At 45.5% G+C, this 15,146-nt stretch overlaps 1 protein-coding gene across 2 annotated transcripts in view; it reads left to right on the top strand.

Annotated features, from left to right (window-relative positions):
- The window catches only part of paqr5b (progestin and adipoQ receptor family member Vb), a 102,817-nt gene that overhangs the window by 54,329 nt on the left and 33,342 nt on the right, over window positions 1–15,146 (top strand). For both annotated transcript variants that reach the window (XM_048563106.2, XM_048563105.2), the window contains exon 3: window positions 8,506–8,633. In XM_048563106.2, coding sequence (XP_048419063.1) covers window positions 8,506–8,633 — 128 coding nt within the window. The remainder of the gene's footprint in view (window positions 1–8,505; window positions 8,634–15,146) is intronic.

The following is a 15,146-nucleotide window of genomic DNA, read 5'->3' as shown; positions in this document are numbered from 1 at the left end:
TGTAGGAACCCCGGTTCAAATCCGACCACAGCAGAAGGTAGAATTTGAATTCAATAAAAATTTGGAATGAACAGTCTGATGATGACCATGCAACCATTGTCAATTGTTGGAAAAACATATCCCACAGTGCCTTACAGAAGGGAGTGACAGGATTTTGACTCAGCAACAGTGTAGGACCGGCGATACATTTCCAAGTCAGGGTGGTGAATGGCAGATGATGGGGTTCCCATGTATCTGCTGCCCTTGTCCTTCTAGATGGAAGTGGCCATGGATTTGGAAGGTGCTGCCTGAGGATGTCCTTTAGGGAAGGAAACTTCTATCCTTGTATGTGACTCCAGGCCCACAGTGGTGTGACTGACTCTTATTGTGCTCTGGACAATAAATGCTGCTTAGCCAGTAACATCCTCATCCTGTGAATGAATAAAGGAAAACTTAAACTCCTGACGTGGGCTCTCATTGATCTCGTGTTGGCCCCTAGGCTTAAGACAGGTGACCCATCACCTCCTGGCAGGGGAAGCAGAAGAATGTGTGGAATGGCCCAGTGGTAGGAAGCCTGTCCCTAACTGCCGCTGATCAAGAGATAATGGGTTGCCTTCTTGAGGTGCTGAGAAGGGCTGTTCAGGAGCATGTTTCACAATTTTGCCCCAGCAACAGTGAAGTAAAGACAACACAGCTTCAAGTTGAAGGGTGAATGGCTGTACTTTGGATCCTAATTTGTACATTTTGTAATTTACGTAGCTTTCCCGATGTTGCACACAATGATACACCAAATGGCCTTCATTGTGTTGTATGATTCCATGGTGTCCCACTGAATTTATTTCTACTTATGTTGTTTCTCCCTTGTTGTATCCAGGGTTACAAATCCTAAAAATAGCATCAGTCTCACTGCCTAGAAAATATTTTATTCATTACTTCCAATCCTGTATTGACTAATGATTCAAATGTGTTCAGTTATTTTATCCTTGCAAACATGATACTTATTTAGTGGTACTAAGACTGATAAGTTCAGTTTATGTTCTGTATTTTGTTTTAATCTAATACTGTGACATATAGGAGGGGAGGAGCCATAGTACTATCTGGACCCTGCTGCAGTCCTCATCTCAGTAAAAAGCTGAACAGTTATGAATTCCTGATTTAGAAAGGAAGAAAAGTCCATTTTAATAGAAGAGTTTTATTTCAGGATTCCAACAAGCCCACATTATTAGCCCATTCTAATCCAATTGGCCAGAGAAGGTGCTGGGTCTTTGCTTGAACAGCAGAGTGGCTTTTGATTCACTTCAGAGAAGATTTGCCACTCTTCCTGGGTGTTTTATCACATGAGCTTCCTTCTACAAGGCACAAGTCAGGAAAGTGATGGAATAATCCCCACTTGCCAGGAAGAGTGCAGCTCCCAACAACGCTCCAGAAGTTTGACAACATCCAGGACAAAGCAGCCCGCTTGATTGGCACGATATCCACAAGCATCCATTCCCTCCATCACCGACGCTCAGTGTGTCACCGTTTACAAAATGCACTGCAAAAATTCACCAAAGATCCTCAGGCAGCACCTTTCAAACCCACGGCCACTTCCACCTAGAAGGACAAGGGCAGCAGATACATGGGAACCCCACCATCTGCCATTCACCACCCTGACTTGGAAATGTATCGCCGGTCCTACACTGTTGCTGAGTCAAAATCCTGTCACTCCCTCCCGTAAGGCACTGTGGGTCTACCTACAACACATGGACTCCGGTGGTTCAAGAATGCAGCTCACCATGACCTTCTCAAGGGGCAACTAGAGCAATAAAGACTGGCCCAGCCAGTGACAACCATGTCCCATGAAGGAATTAAATAAAAATAAATAAAATAAGGTGACTTGATAGAGGTGTACAAAATTATCAGAGCTATAGGTAGAATAGACAGCCAGGGACTTTCTCCTAGGGTGGAAGTAGCTGTTATGAAGGGGCATAGTTTTAAAGTGAGTAGAGGTAGATATAGGGGAGACATCAGAGGTAGGTTCTTTACTCAGAGACTGGTAGGGGCGTGGAATGCATTGCCGCCGTGGGTAGTGGAGTCAGCTTCATTAGGGGCATTTCAGCGGCTATTAGATAGGCATATGGATGATAGTATAACAAAGGGGTGGAGGTTAGATTGACCTTAGGTTGAGGGTAAAAGTTTAGCACAACATCTTGGGCCAATGGGTCTGTACTGTGCTGTACTGTTGTATGTTCTATGTTCTAAACTGCCCTACCACATCTCTCCCTGGCATCTATTTCATCACTTCTGTCTTTTTACAACAGAAGTGATGAAAACATGCATTGTAGTTTCAATACCCTCATGATCTTTCCTCCAGCGGGGCGTTGAAGATTAATTTTTAATTTCTGAAAACTCCAGAATGAGCAAACCTACTTCAGAAAGCATTACAGTTCAGTCAGCATGGGTTAGTTTCACAGGCAGGCAGGGTTGTGTAGGCAGAGCACATTCCCTTAAGTATCAGTGAGATTCTTGCAACAATCTAACAGTTTTTCATTGATAATTGGAACTGCAGATGCTGGAGAATCCAAGATAACAAAATGTGAAGCTGGACGAACACAGCCTTCTGATGAAGGGTCTAGGCCCGAAATGTCAGCTTTTGTGCTCCTGAGATGCTGCTTGACTTGCTGTGTTCATCCAGCTTCACATTTTGTTAACAGTTTTTCATGCCTGTTTTATCCTGGTGCCAACGATGATTTCGTTTAAATCAAATTCCATATATATCTATAGTGGGCACTCAGCTTATATCCACTAGATTACACACCCAGTGCCATAGCTACTGTGGTAAACGTCAGCCCACTCTCCAGATCTGTTTCTGAATTAAAAATTAATCCGCCGGTCACACAGCTGCAATCAGTCTAGGGGAAACACTATAAAAGCATTCTAAACTCTGAGTGCTTTCATAACTGTTAACAATAACCAGGTTGGAGGGGGCGCGCGGGGAAGCCTTTTCTGATCAGGTGGCATGGTTCGAGGTGGGTAGCGGTGCCTCCAGGGATAAGTCCACTTGGAATTGGCAATGGTACCCCTGTACTGCAGTCTCAGACACTGTGGCTGCAGAGAAAACTAACCTCAGAAACTTTCCTGGACCTCCCTCCAAGGTAGCTCAGAGAGTAGAGACAGCAATGGGTTACCGCGTCCTTACAGCTGGAGAAATCAAGGCAGAAATTGGAGCAAATCCATTGAAATATAAACATAATTGTAAAGCCCTCCTTAGCTGAGCCCGAGCTCAGTGATTGACCGTTATCTAGCCATTTACAGTCATAGATGTGCAGCACTGAAATGGACTCTTCAATCCAAGTCGTCCATACCAACCAGATACCCTAAATTAATCTAGTCCCATTTGCCAACATTTGTACCATATCCCTCTTAAATCCTTCCCATTCATGTACCCATGCAGATACCTCTTAAATGTTGTATTTGTACCGACTTCCACCTTTTCCTCTGGCAGTTCATTCCATACACGCACCACCATCTGAGTGAAAAAGTTGCCCCTCAGGTTCCTTTTAAATCTTTCCCCTTGCACCTTAAACATATGCCCCCTAGTTCTGAACTCCCCTGTCCTGGGGTGGTCTTTACCCTACCCATGCCCCTCGCGATTTTATTATCCTCCATAAAGGCACCATCAGCCTCCGACACTCCAGGAAGAATAACTCCAGCCTCTCCCTAGCTCAAGCTATTTGGCTGTCTCAACTTAGTGGTCCCAATGGTGTTGGGAAGGTTGGGACAAAATACAAAATTCAGTTTGTTTGACTATCATCTGGTAAAATGTCCTGTCTGTTGGGGCTGCCAATTGAATGCATTGATCTCACATCAAAACTTCATAATGCGCATAAAATCTGAAACCATCACGCTCTCTGAATCCACATAACAATGCTTCCCAAACCATTCCACTCTGGCCCCATTTCAAGGTTTGAAACATGTCATGGCCCCTCAGTGAGAAATGTAAGAGTTGGTCATAGGGGCTGGGGGTAGAGCTGAGACTGTGTGTGTGTGTGTGTGTGTGTGTGTGTGTGTGTGTGTGTGTGTGTGTGTGTGTGTGTGTGTGTGTGTGTGTGTGTGTGTGTGTGTGTTTGAGGGTAGGGGCCTGTCAGAGACAGAGCTGTGGCACTGATGCACCTTCATTCCCAAATATGTTAGAAGCTAAATATTTATTGATAATGCTCACACCTCTGGTAGGTGTTGATAACGTCTTGTAGAGTGGGGAGGAAATTGGAAAGGACTTTTCGAGAGTTTGCCAGGTTTTGTTTTGCCTGTCCGAGCACATTTACAGGTGGGATGGGGTTGAAGGTGGGACTTTGGCGGGACGTGTGTTCTTCAAGGCTGTGAATTTACGTAAGAACATAAGAACTAGGAGCAGGAGTAGGCCATCCGGCCCCTCGAGCCTGCCTGCCATTTAATAAGATCATGGCTGATCTTTTTGAGACTCAGCTCCACTTACCCGCCCACTCACTGTAACCCTTAATTCCTTTACTGTTCAAAAATTTATCTAACCTTGCCTTAAAAACATTTAGCGAGGTAGCTTCAACCACTTCACTGGGCAGGGAATTCCACAGATTCACAACCCTTTGGGTGAGGAAGTTCCTCCTGATCTCGGTCCTACATCTGCTTCCCTTTATTTTGAGGCTATGCCCTCTAGTTCTAGTTTCACCTTCTAGTGGAAACGACCTCCCTGCCTCCAATTTATCTATTCCCTTCATAATCTTATGTTTCTATAAAATTTCTCCTCATTCTTCTGAATTCCAATGAGTATAATCCCAGTCTACTCAGTCTCTCCTTATAATCCAACCCTCTCAACTCTGGAATCAACCGTGTGAATCTCCTCTGCTCCCTCTCCAGTGCTAGTATATCTCTTCTCAAGTGAGGAGACCAAAACTGCACACAGTACTCCAGGTGTGGCCTCACCAGGACCCTATACAGCTGCAGCATAGCCTCCCTGTTTTTAAACTCCATCCCTCTAGCAATGGCAGGCAACATTACATTTGCCTTTTTAATTACCTGCTGCACCTGCAATCCTAATTTAAGGGATTCATGTACAAGGATATCAAAGTCTCTCTGCACAGCAGCATGCTGCAATTTTTTACCATTTAAAACACTGTGCCTTTTGCTGTTATTCCTACCAAAATGGATGACCTCACACTTATCAACATTGTACTCCATCTGCCAGACCTTTGCCCACTCACTTGGACTATCCATATCCCTCTGCAGACTTTCAGTGTCTTCTGCACACTTTGCTCTACCATTCACCTTAGTGTCATCTGCAAATTTTGATACGCCAGACTTAGTCCCCAACTCCAAATCATCTATGTAAATGGTAAACAATTGCAGTCCCAACACTGATCCCTGAGGCACACCAGTAGCCACTAACCGCCAACCAGAAAAACACCCATTTACCCCTACTCTTTGCTTTCTACTGGTCAACCAATCCTCTATCCATGTCAATATATTACCTGTATTACCATGCAACTGTATCTTCTATAACAGCCTTTGGTGTGGCAACTTGTCAAATGCCTTCTGGAAATCTAGATATACCATATCCACAGGTTTCACATTGTCTCCCCATGCAAGTAATGTCCTCAAAGAATCCCACCAAATTAGTTAAACATGACCTACCCTTCATGAACCCATGCTGGGCGTTCCCAATGGGACAATTAATATCCAGATGTCTTGCTGTTTCTTCCTTAATGATAGCTTCAAGCATTTTCCCCACAACCGAAGTTAAACTTACTGGCCTATAGTTAACGCAGTGTGAAGCTGGATGAACACAACAGGCCAAGCAGCATCAGAGGAGCAGGAAAGTTGACGTTTCGGGTCGAGACCCAAAACATCAGCTTTCCTGCTCCTCTGATGCTGCTTGGCCTGCTGTGTTCATCCAGATTCACACAGAGTTATCTCAGATTCTCCAGCATCAGCAGTTCCTACTATCTCTGGCCTGTAGTTACCTGCTTTTTGTCTACTTCCTTTTTTAAACAGTGGCGTCACATTTGGCTGTTTTCCAATCTGTACCACCCCAGAGTCCAGTGAATTTTGGTAAATAATTACTAGTGCATTTGCTATTTCCCCCATCACCTCTTTTAGAACACTGGGATGCTTTTCATCAGGGCCAGGAGACTTGTCTGCCTTTAACCCCATTAGTTTGCCCAGCACTGCCTCCTGAGTGATGATAGTTTCTAGGCCCTCACCTGCTATAACCTTCTTGCCATTAGTTTTCGGCATGTTAATTGTGTCTTCCACAGTGAAGACCGACACAAAATTGGTGTGCAGATACATAGATCCCTTAAAATGGCCACCCAAGTGGACAGGGTTGTTAAGAAAGCATATGGTGTTTTGGCTTTCATTAACAGGGGAATTGAGTTTAAGAGTCGTGAGATCTTGTTACAGCTCTATAAAACTTTGGTTAGACCGCACTTGGAATACTGTGTCCAGTTCTGGTCGCCCTATTATAGGAAAGATGTGGATGCTTTGGAGAGGGTTCAGAGGAGGTTTACCAGGATGCTGCCTGGACTGGAGGGCTTATCTTATGAAGAGAGGTTGACTGAGCTCAGTCTCTTTCATTGGAGAAAAGGAGGAGGAGAGGGGACCTAATTGAGGTATACAAGATAATGAGAGGCATAGATAGAGTTGATAGCCAGAGTCTATTTCCCAGGGCAGAAATGGCTAGCACGAGGGGTCATAGTTTTAAGCTGGTTGGAAGAAAGTATAGAGGGGATGTCAGAGGCGGGTTCTTTACACAGAGTTGAGTGAGCATGGAATGCGTTGCCAGCAGCAGTTGTGGAAGCAAGGTCATTGGGGACATTTAAGAGACTGCTGGATATGCATGTGGTCACAGAAATTTGAGGGTGCATACATGAGGATCAATAGTCGGCACAACATTGTAGGCTGAAGGGCCTGCTCTGTGCTGTACTGTTCTATGTTCTATGTTCTAAAATAACTGTTTAATATCTCGACCATTTCCTCACTCCCAGTCATTAATTTGGCCTTCTCATCCTCTAAAGGACCAATGTTTACCTTGGCCACTCTTTTATGATTTACATATTCATGGAAACTTTTGCTGCCTGTTTTTATATTCTGAGCTAGTTTACTCTCATAATCTATCTTACTTTTCTTTATAACTGTTTTGTGGCTTTCTGTTGGCCTTTAAAGATTTCCCAGTCTACTAGTTTCCCACTACTCTTTCAATTTGTGTATGTGTGTGTTTTTTTTCAATCTGATATTTTCCTTCGACATCCATGGCTGGGTTCTCTTTTCCTACAGTTGTTCCTTATCACTGGAATATACTTCTGCTGAGCACTGTGAAAAATTGTTTTGAAAGTGCTCCACTGTTCCTCAATTGACCCACCATAAAGTTTTTGCTCCCATTCTACCTTAGCTAACTCCTCCCTCATCCCATCATAGTCCCCTTTGTTTAAGCACAGGACACAGGTACTGGATTTAACCTTCTCACGCTCCATGTAATTGGCAGTAAGTAATTCACTCCTGGCCCCCACAGCCTTGTCCAGCATCTAAAAGACTCAAGTCAGGAGTGAACTGGAATACTCCTCAACTTCCTTGATGATTACAGCTCCAACAACGCTCATGAAGTTTGGCACCATCCAGGGCAGAGCAGCCCACTTAACCGACACCTCACCTAACACTTCAAACACTGATTCCCTTCTCAACTGGCACACAGTAGCACCAGTGTTTACCATCTACCCTAGCAATGTACTGATGCTCCTTTGAAAGCACCTGCCATGTCTATGACTTCTACCATCTGGAATGTCAAGGGCCCATGGGACACCACAACCTGCCAGTTCCCATCCAAGTCTCACACACCATCCTGACTTGGAACGATACAACTTTCTTCAGTGTTGTTGGGACAAAATCATTTAACTCTCCCCTTAATAGCACCTAGACTGTGGGTGTTCAAGGTGCCAGCACAACGTCACCTTATCAAGGGCAATTAGTGATGGGTAATAAATCTTAGCCAAGTCAGCAAAGCTCACATCCCAAGAATTAATAAAACCTGCCTGAGCCATCACGGTGTATGAGGGTTGGATTGATGCAATTTTCTCCTGTCCATGGATTTTGTGTTCATTGATAAAAGGTAGGACCTTCGTATGTGGCAGCATTTTGTATGAAACCACTCCTGATTGAATCTTGTTGAAGGTTGACAATATGAACATATTGGAGCTGTATATTTCCGGAATTCCTCATGGACCAGCAAATGCTGTTACTTACACCAAGTGGTAGTGTCCAGCTGAACATCATGAGCAGGGCATTGCTAATTGATGGATTTGGTGCCTGAGGTAGGATCTATCGCTTGCCTGGCTTGGACTGTGTTATGTAATTTGTCTACTTTTAACCTTCACTGGTCTGCAGGGGCGCTGAATTTAGCAGTCAGAGGATGATTTCCGTCTGAAAACTGTCAAAGCCCAGCAAATGCTGACACTTCATTTCAGGCAATTCAGTCAGAGAGTAAGGCACCTACTGATCTGCTTTAATTACCTGCAATAGGTATTCCATGAACACAGCATCATCTTTGGATATCGCCATCCAAGGAGCACAGCAACTGACTGTCTGTTCAGCCTTTTCCAATTGACAAATGAGACTGTGAATATCTGGACCCACTTCCTGCCAACCTGGTAAGTGCTCACTGAATATGACACTTGAGCAACACAGAGTGGGCATATATTTATATCCCACTTTACACCATGCTGGTGAAACCAGTATTATTTTGTAGGCAAATGTTGGAATCCATTTAGACACAGTAAGGCCCTTTAATGGCAATGGACTGTGACCAGTCACCCTGCTTCACTGGTGTTGGTTTAAAGGGTGAATGTTGGCAATCACACCAGGTAAACTTTGTTTTCAAATAACAACCCCTCAAATTCTTCTTTAAGACCTCAGTGCCGCGCTCCCTCAGTGCCGCGCTCCCTCAGTACTGTAAGACATGGTAACATCCACACTTCCATTGGAAGATGCAAATTAACATTTTCACCAATGTTTGGTAGTAAGTACATCCAACAGGAGAGAATCTGACCCTCACTTGTTGGCCTTCAATAGAATTAACGCCACTGCGATCCCCATTGTCAATATTTCTATTGATCAGAAATTGAACTGGGCCTGTCATCTAATTACAGTGGCTACAAGAATGGTCAGAGACTAAGAATACTGCAGCAAGTACCTCACCTCCTGACACCTCAAAGCCTATTCACCATCTACAAGGCACAAGTCAGGAGTGTGATGGAATACTCCCCACTTGCCTGGATGAGTGCAACTCCAAGCTGTCAATGCATCATCCAGGACAAAACAACCCTCCTTATTCAGCACCTCATCCACCACCTTCAACATTCACTCCCACCACCACCGACATGCATTGGTAGCACTGTGACTAACTACAAGATAACTGCAGCGATTCACCAAGGCTCCCTAAACAGACCTTTCTAAACTCCACGACCGCTTCCATCTAGAAGGACCAGGGTAGCAGATACATTGGAACATCACCACTCCTGGCAATTTTCCCTCCGAGCCACTCACCATCCTGATTTGGAAATGCATCAACATTCCTTTGGTGTCATTGGGTCAAAATTCTGCAACTCCCTTTCTAGCAGCATGCTACATCAAATGGACTGCAGAGGTTCAAAATGGCAGCTCACCACCACCTTCTCAATGGGCAATTACAGAAGGGTAGTAAATGCTGGTCCAGGTAGCCATGTCCACATCTCGTGGCAAAAAAGGGAAATCTCCCACTCTCAAGGACATCCTTCTCTAAAGAATTGTGTATTTGTCACAGGGTTAATGCTTGTGAGATTATCTCCATTTATTTTATAAATAGAGTACAGCCAGGAGCAAACACAAGGATTTAGTCTCACCAGAGGTTACAATTATTTACATTAAGATAGATTACCTACCTAAAGATTAATTTGTTAAATGGTAGCTGGTAATGAATTGGTTTAGAAGTAGAATACTGCAGATGCCGGAAATCTGAAACAAAAAATAGAAGGTGATGGGGAAGCTCAGCACGTCAGGCATCATCTGTGCTAAGAAAAATGTCAACGAATGCTTTGTGAGAAAGGCTCATGACCTTTTTCAGAATAATGAGGTGTTCTCTTTTGAGACCCTGATGGAATATTTGTTCCTTTTTACTTTGATCCATCTTACTTTCCATTTTTTAAATTAATCTTAAGGGGAGATGGGACAAAGAATGTGAACAGATGTTCGAGTTGCAAACTGGAACAATTTATTTCAATATTTGGCAGCCAGTATCAAATTATTTATAGTATTACAATGTTCTGTTTATAATGCATCAGCAAAGTTGTGGGAGTGGTCACATAGTGAATATCATAATTTAGTCTTTCACAGCATGTTCACAAAAGACTTGCATTCACATAGTACCTTAGCCTACCACAGGACAACTTCCAAAGAAGGGTCAGACCAGACTTGAAACATTATTTGTCTCTCTGCAGATGCTGTCAACTGGCTGCATTTCTCCAGCACTTTCTGTGTTTTAATTATTCTTTCAGATCTCCAGCATCTGCAGTATCCTGCTTTTGCCCAAATGCATATGGCTAATTACATATTTTTGAAATAACACTTAATCATTAAAATGAAATAAAATTTACTGTTGCAATGTAGGAGTCACAACATGAAAATTTCACACAGCCAGCTAGTATTTTTGTGATATTGGTTGAGGGGTAAAGATTTGCCTGAACACCAGGGAGACCTTGCCTTCTCTTCCTTGAAGCAGTGCAATGGGATCTTTTATGCCTAAATGAGGGGGCAGATGGAACTTTGATTTAACATTTTGTCCAACAGTCAGCATCACTGACATTGCAGCACTCCTTCAGTACTGCACTGTAGTGTCAGCCTGGGGTATATGCTCAAGTCTTTCGAGTGGGATTTGGAGTTGGGGATGGGAAATAAGTGCCTGCTTTGCCAGAAACTGCCACAGCTATACAGCATGGAAAGAGGCCCTTTGGTCCATCATGTCTGTGCTAGTCATCAAGCATCCATCTATTTTAATCCCATTTTTCCCAGCACTTGGGCCCTTGCTACTCAAGTCACACTTATTCTGTTTCTCAGAGTGAGTGGTACCCCTTGGACCTCAACAAACCCCACTGTAACTGAGAACTACTGGGAATGTCTTCTCATTTCTCAAACCATCCACCTTTGAGTATTGTTGCTAATGAGAGGATTTTCGGCCAGTGCTGATACGTTATGAACCCTTTTGTTCTAAACTTCAGTTCGTGTTATTTTAAAGCAAGTTCCAATGTATTTACCCTTAGCAGGATAACAGCACCGATTGGAACAACAACTTAGTGCCTTGTTTGCACAGGACAATCTTAACTGTAATTTCTTTCCTGGTGTCTGCTGGGGTTTGAGCCAATGCCGGGTTTCAAATCATTTCATTTTAGACATTGTTTTAATTGAGGAGATGATAAAGCAATGCTTGTATGGATGGGAGAAAGGAAGAGGTCACTTTTGTTAAAAATCCAGTAAGAAATAAATCTCCTGCTCGCACTCACATGACATACTGAGTTACCAGCATTTGTTGCACAGAAGCAAAATTCGTTTGGTTTGTTGGCATGGAGACAGAGTTACAAGCCTGGGTTAGGGAAGTGGAAATTTCTCCTGGATTTCCTGATTCTAAACATTGTAGTATAATGTGATTCATATAAATCACAAGGATATGACTAATCACATGATTCTAATCAGGAAGACAGGAGTCACCAGTCTGTAATGAACGTGTGCTGAGGGAGGTCTTAGACACAATATTGGACAACTTCACTTGATATTAGCCATGGGAAATGCGGGATAACACGGATAGAGTGGGGGGGGGTGCAGTGTGGATCTGGGTAAAATGCTCTTGGAGCGTTGGTGTGGAATCAATGGGCTGAATGGCCTGCTTCCATTTGTGGGATTCTATGAACCTACCACATGCCAATGTAAATAAAGGAATGTTACAGTACTTAAGGAATTCAAGAGCCATACTTAAACATAGGGATTAAGTAACCTCATGGACAGTTCATGTGCAGGCACCCACAGTCCAAAATACTCCAGATCAATATCTCTGTCAGGCTGAAGGTACAGAAGCCTGAACACACGCACAACCAGATTCAGGAACAGCTTCTTTCCAACTGTTATCAGCCTGTTGAATGGACTCTACCTCAAATAAAGTAACCTGCATGCCTCTAAGTCTTTTTGATTTATACATCCTTTTTTTGCTGTGATCTGCCTGTGCTGCTCGTAAACAAAGCTTTTCACTGTATTTTGGTAAATGGGATGATAAAATCAAAATCAAATCAAAAATCAATGTGCTAGTGACAGCATTAGTTTAAAGTATATATAAAGCAACACCATCCATAGAGATCAGTTGGAAGGGGCATCTGTGTTGGGAACTATTCTGAGGAAAAGCAATGGATTTTTTTTCTTCCTGCTGTCTCAAACAGCATTCACCCCTCAAACAACAGCCAAATTAAGCTGATGTGCTGGTCATATATCCCTTTGCTATTTGTGACATCTTGCTGTGTGAAGATTGCTCCATTTCCCACTGTATGTCAATAGACAATAGGTGCTGGAGTAGGCCATTTGGCCCTTCGAGCCAGCACCACCATTCATTGACCTGAAGTTTTTGTAGACATCCTGAGGTCTGACAGGCACTATATAAATGCACGTTCTTCCTTGTGGGCTGGGTCAGCTTTAGTACTGGATTAGGTCTGTGTTGATGTCTGTCAGGGATCACCAGCTGGAAAGGTCACATGGCTATGGGAGGCAATTGCTATACAATTGCTTTCATCTGTACCATATTCAACCAGAAAACAGTTCAAATTAAATCAGGGATAATGGGAACTGCAGATGCTGGAGAATTCCAAGATAATAAAATGTGAGGCTGGATGAACACAGCAGGCCAAGCAGCATCTCAGGAGCACAAAAGCTGACGTTTCGGGCCTAGACCCTTCATCAGAGAGGGGGATGGGGTGAGGGTTCTGGAATAAATAGGGAGAGAGGGGGAGGCGGACCGAAGATGGAGAGTAAAGAAGATAGGTGGGGAGGGGATAGGTCAGTCCAGGGAAGACGGACAGGTCAAGGAGGTGGGATGAGGTTAGTAGGTAGATGGGGGTGCGGCTAAGGGTGGGAGGAAGGGATGGGTGAGAGGAAGAACAGGTTAGGGAGGCAGAGACAGGTTGGACTGGTTTTGGGATGCAGTGGGTAGCGGGGGAAGAGCTGGGCTGGTTTAGGGATGCAGTTGCGGAAGGGGAAATTTTGAAACTGGTGAAGTCCACATTGATACCATTAGGCTGCAGGGTTCCCAGGCGGAATATGAGTTGCTGTTCCTGCAACCTTCGGGTGGCATCATTGTGGCACTGCAGGAGGCCCATGATGGACATGTCCTCTAGAGAATGGGAGGGGGAGTGGAAATGGTTTGCGACTGGGAGGTGCAGTTGTTTGTTGCGAACTGAGCGGAGGTGTTCTGCATAGCGGTCCCCAAGCCTCCGCTTGGTTTCCCCAATGTAGAGGTAGCCACACCGGGTACAGTGGATGCAATATACCACATTGGCAGATGTGCAGGTGAACCTCTGCTTAATGTGGAATGTCATCTTGGGGCCTGGGATAGGGGTGAGGGAGGAGGTGTGGGGGCAAGTGTAGCATTTCCTGCGGTTGCAGGGGAAGGTGCCGGGTGTGGTGGGGTTGGAGGGCAGTGTGGAGCGAACAAGGGAGTCACAGAGAGAGTGGTCTCTCCGGAAAGCAGACAGGGGTGGGGATGGAAAAATGTCTTGGGTGGTGGGGTCGGATTGTAAATGGCGGAAGTGTCGGAGGATGATGCGTTGTATCCGGAGGTTGGTGGGGTGGTGTGTGAGAACGAGGGGGATCCTCTTTGGGCGGTTGTGGCGGGGGTGTGGTGTGAGGGATGTGTTGCGGGAAATACAGGAGACGCGGTCAAGGGCATTCTCAATCACTGTGGGGGGAAAGTTGCGGTCCTTGAAGAACTTGGACATCTGGGATGTGCGGGAGTGGAATGTCTTATCGTGGGAGCAGATGCGGCGGAGGCGGAGGAATTGGGAATAGGGGATGGAATTTTTGCAGGAAGGTGGGTGGGAGGAGGTGTATTCTAGGTAGCTGTGGGAGTCGGTGGGCTTGAAATGGACATCAGTTACAAGCTGGTTGCCTGAGATGGAGACTGAGAGGTCCAGGAAGGTGAGGGATGTGCTGGAGATGGCCCAGGTGAACTGAAGGTTGGGGTGGAAGGTGTTGGTGAAGTAGATGAACTGTTCGAGCTCCTCTGGGGAGCAAGAGGCGGCGCCGATACAGTCATTAATGTACCGGAGGAAGAGGTGGGGTTTGGGGCCTGTGTAGGTGCGGAAGAGGGACTGTTCCACGTAACCTACAAAGAGGCAGGCATAGCTGGGGCCCATGCGGGTGCCCATGGCCACCCCCTCAGTCTGTAGGAAGTGGGAGGAGTTAAAAGAGAATTTGTTGAGGGTGAGGACGAGTTCAGCTAGGCGGATGAGGGTGTCGGTGGAGGGGGACTGGTCGGGCCTGCGGGACAGGAAGAAGCGGAGGGCCTTGAGGCCATCTGCATGTGGAATGCAGGTGTATAGGGTCTGGACGTCCATGGTGAAGATGAGGTGTTGGGGGCCAGGGAATTGGAAGTCCTGGAGGAGGTGGAGGGCGTGGGTGGTGTCACGGACGTAGGTGGGGAGTTCCTGGACCAAAGGGGAGAAAATGGAGTCCAGACAGGTGGAGATGAGTTTGGTGGGGCAGGAGCAGGCTGAGACGATGGGTCGACCAGGGCAGGCAGGTTTGTGGATTTTGGGAAGGAGATAGAAACGGGCTGTGAGGGGTTGGGGAACAATGAGGTTGGAGGCTGTGGGTGGGAGGTCCCCTCAGGTGATGAGGTCACTGCAAGAACCCTGCAGCCTAATGGTATCAATGTGGACTTCACCAGTTTCAAAATCTCCCCTTCCCCAACTGCATCCCTAAACCAGCCTAGTTCGTCCCCTCCCCCCACTGCACCACACAACCAGCCCAGCTCTTCCCTGCCCCCCCCCCCACCCCCCCCCCCCCCCCCCCCCCGCCACCACTGCATCCCAAAACCAGTCCAACCTGTCTCTGCCTCCCTAACCGGTTCTTCCTCTCACCCATCCCTTCCTCCC

This window comes from Stegostoma tigrinum, chromosome 33 (genome assembly GCF_030684315.1).
Source record: "Stegostoma tigrinum isolate sSteTig4 chromosome 33, sSteTig4.hap1, whole genome shotgun sequence".
Lineage (NCBI taxonomy): Eukaryota > Metazoa > Chordata > Chondrichthyes > Orectolobiformes > Stegostomatidae > Stegostoma > Stegostoma tigrinum.
The sequence above is the reverse complement of the archived record's forward strand: the minus strand, read 5'-3'. Positions and strand labels throughout refer to the sequence as shown.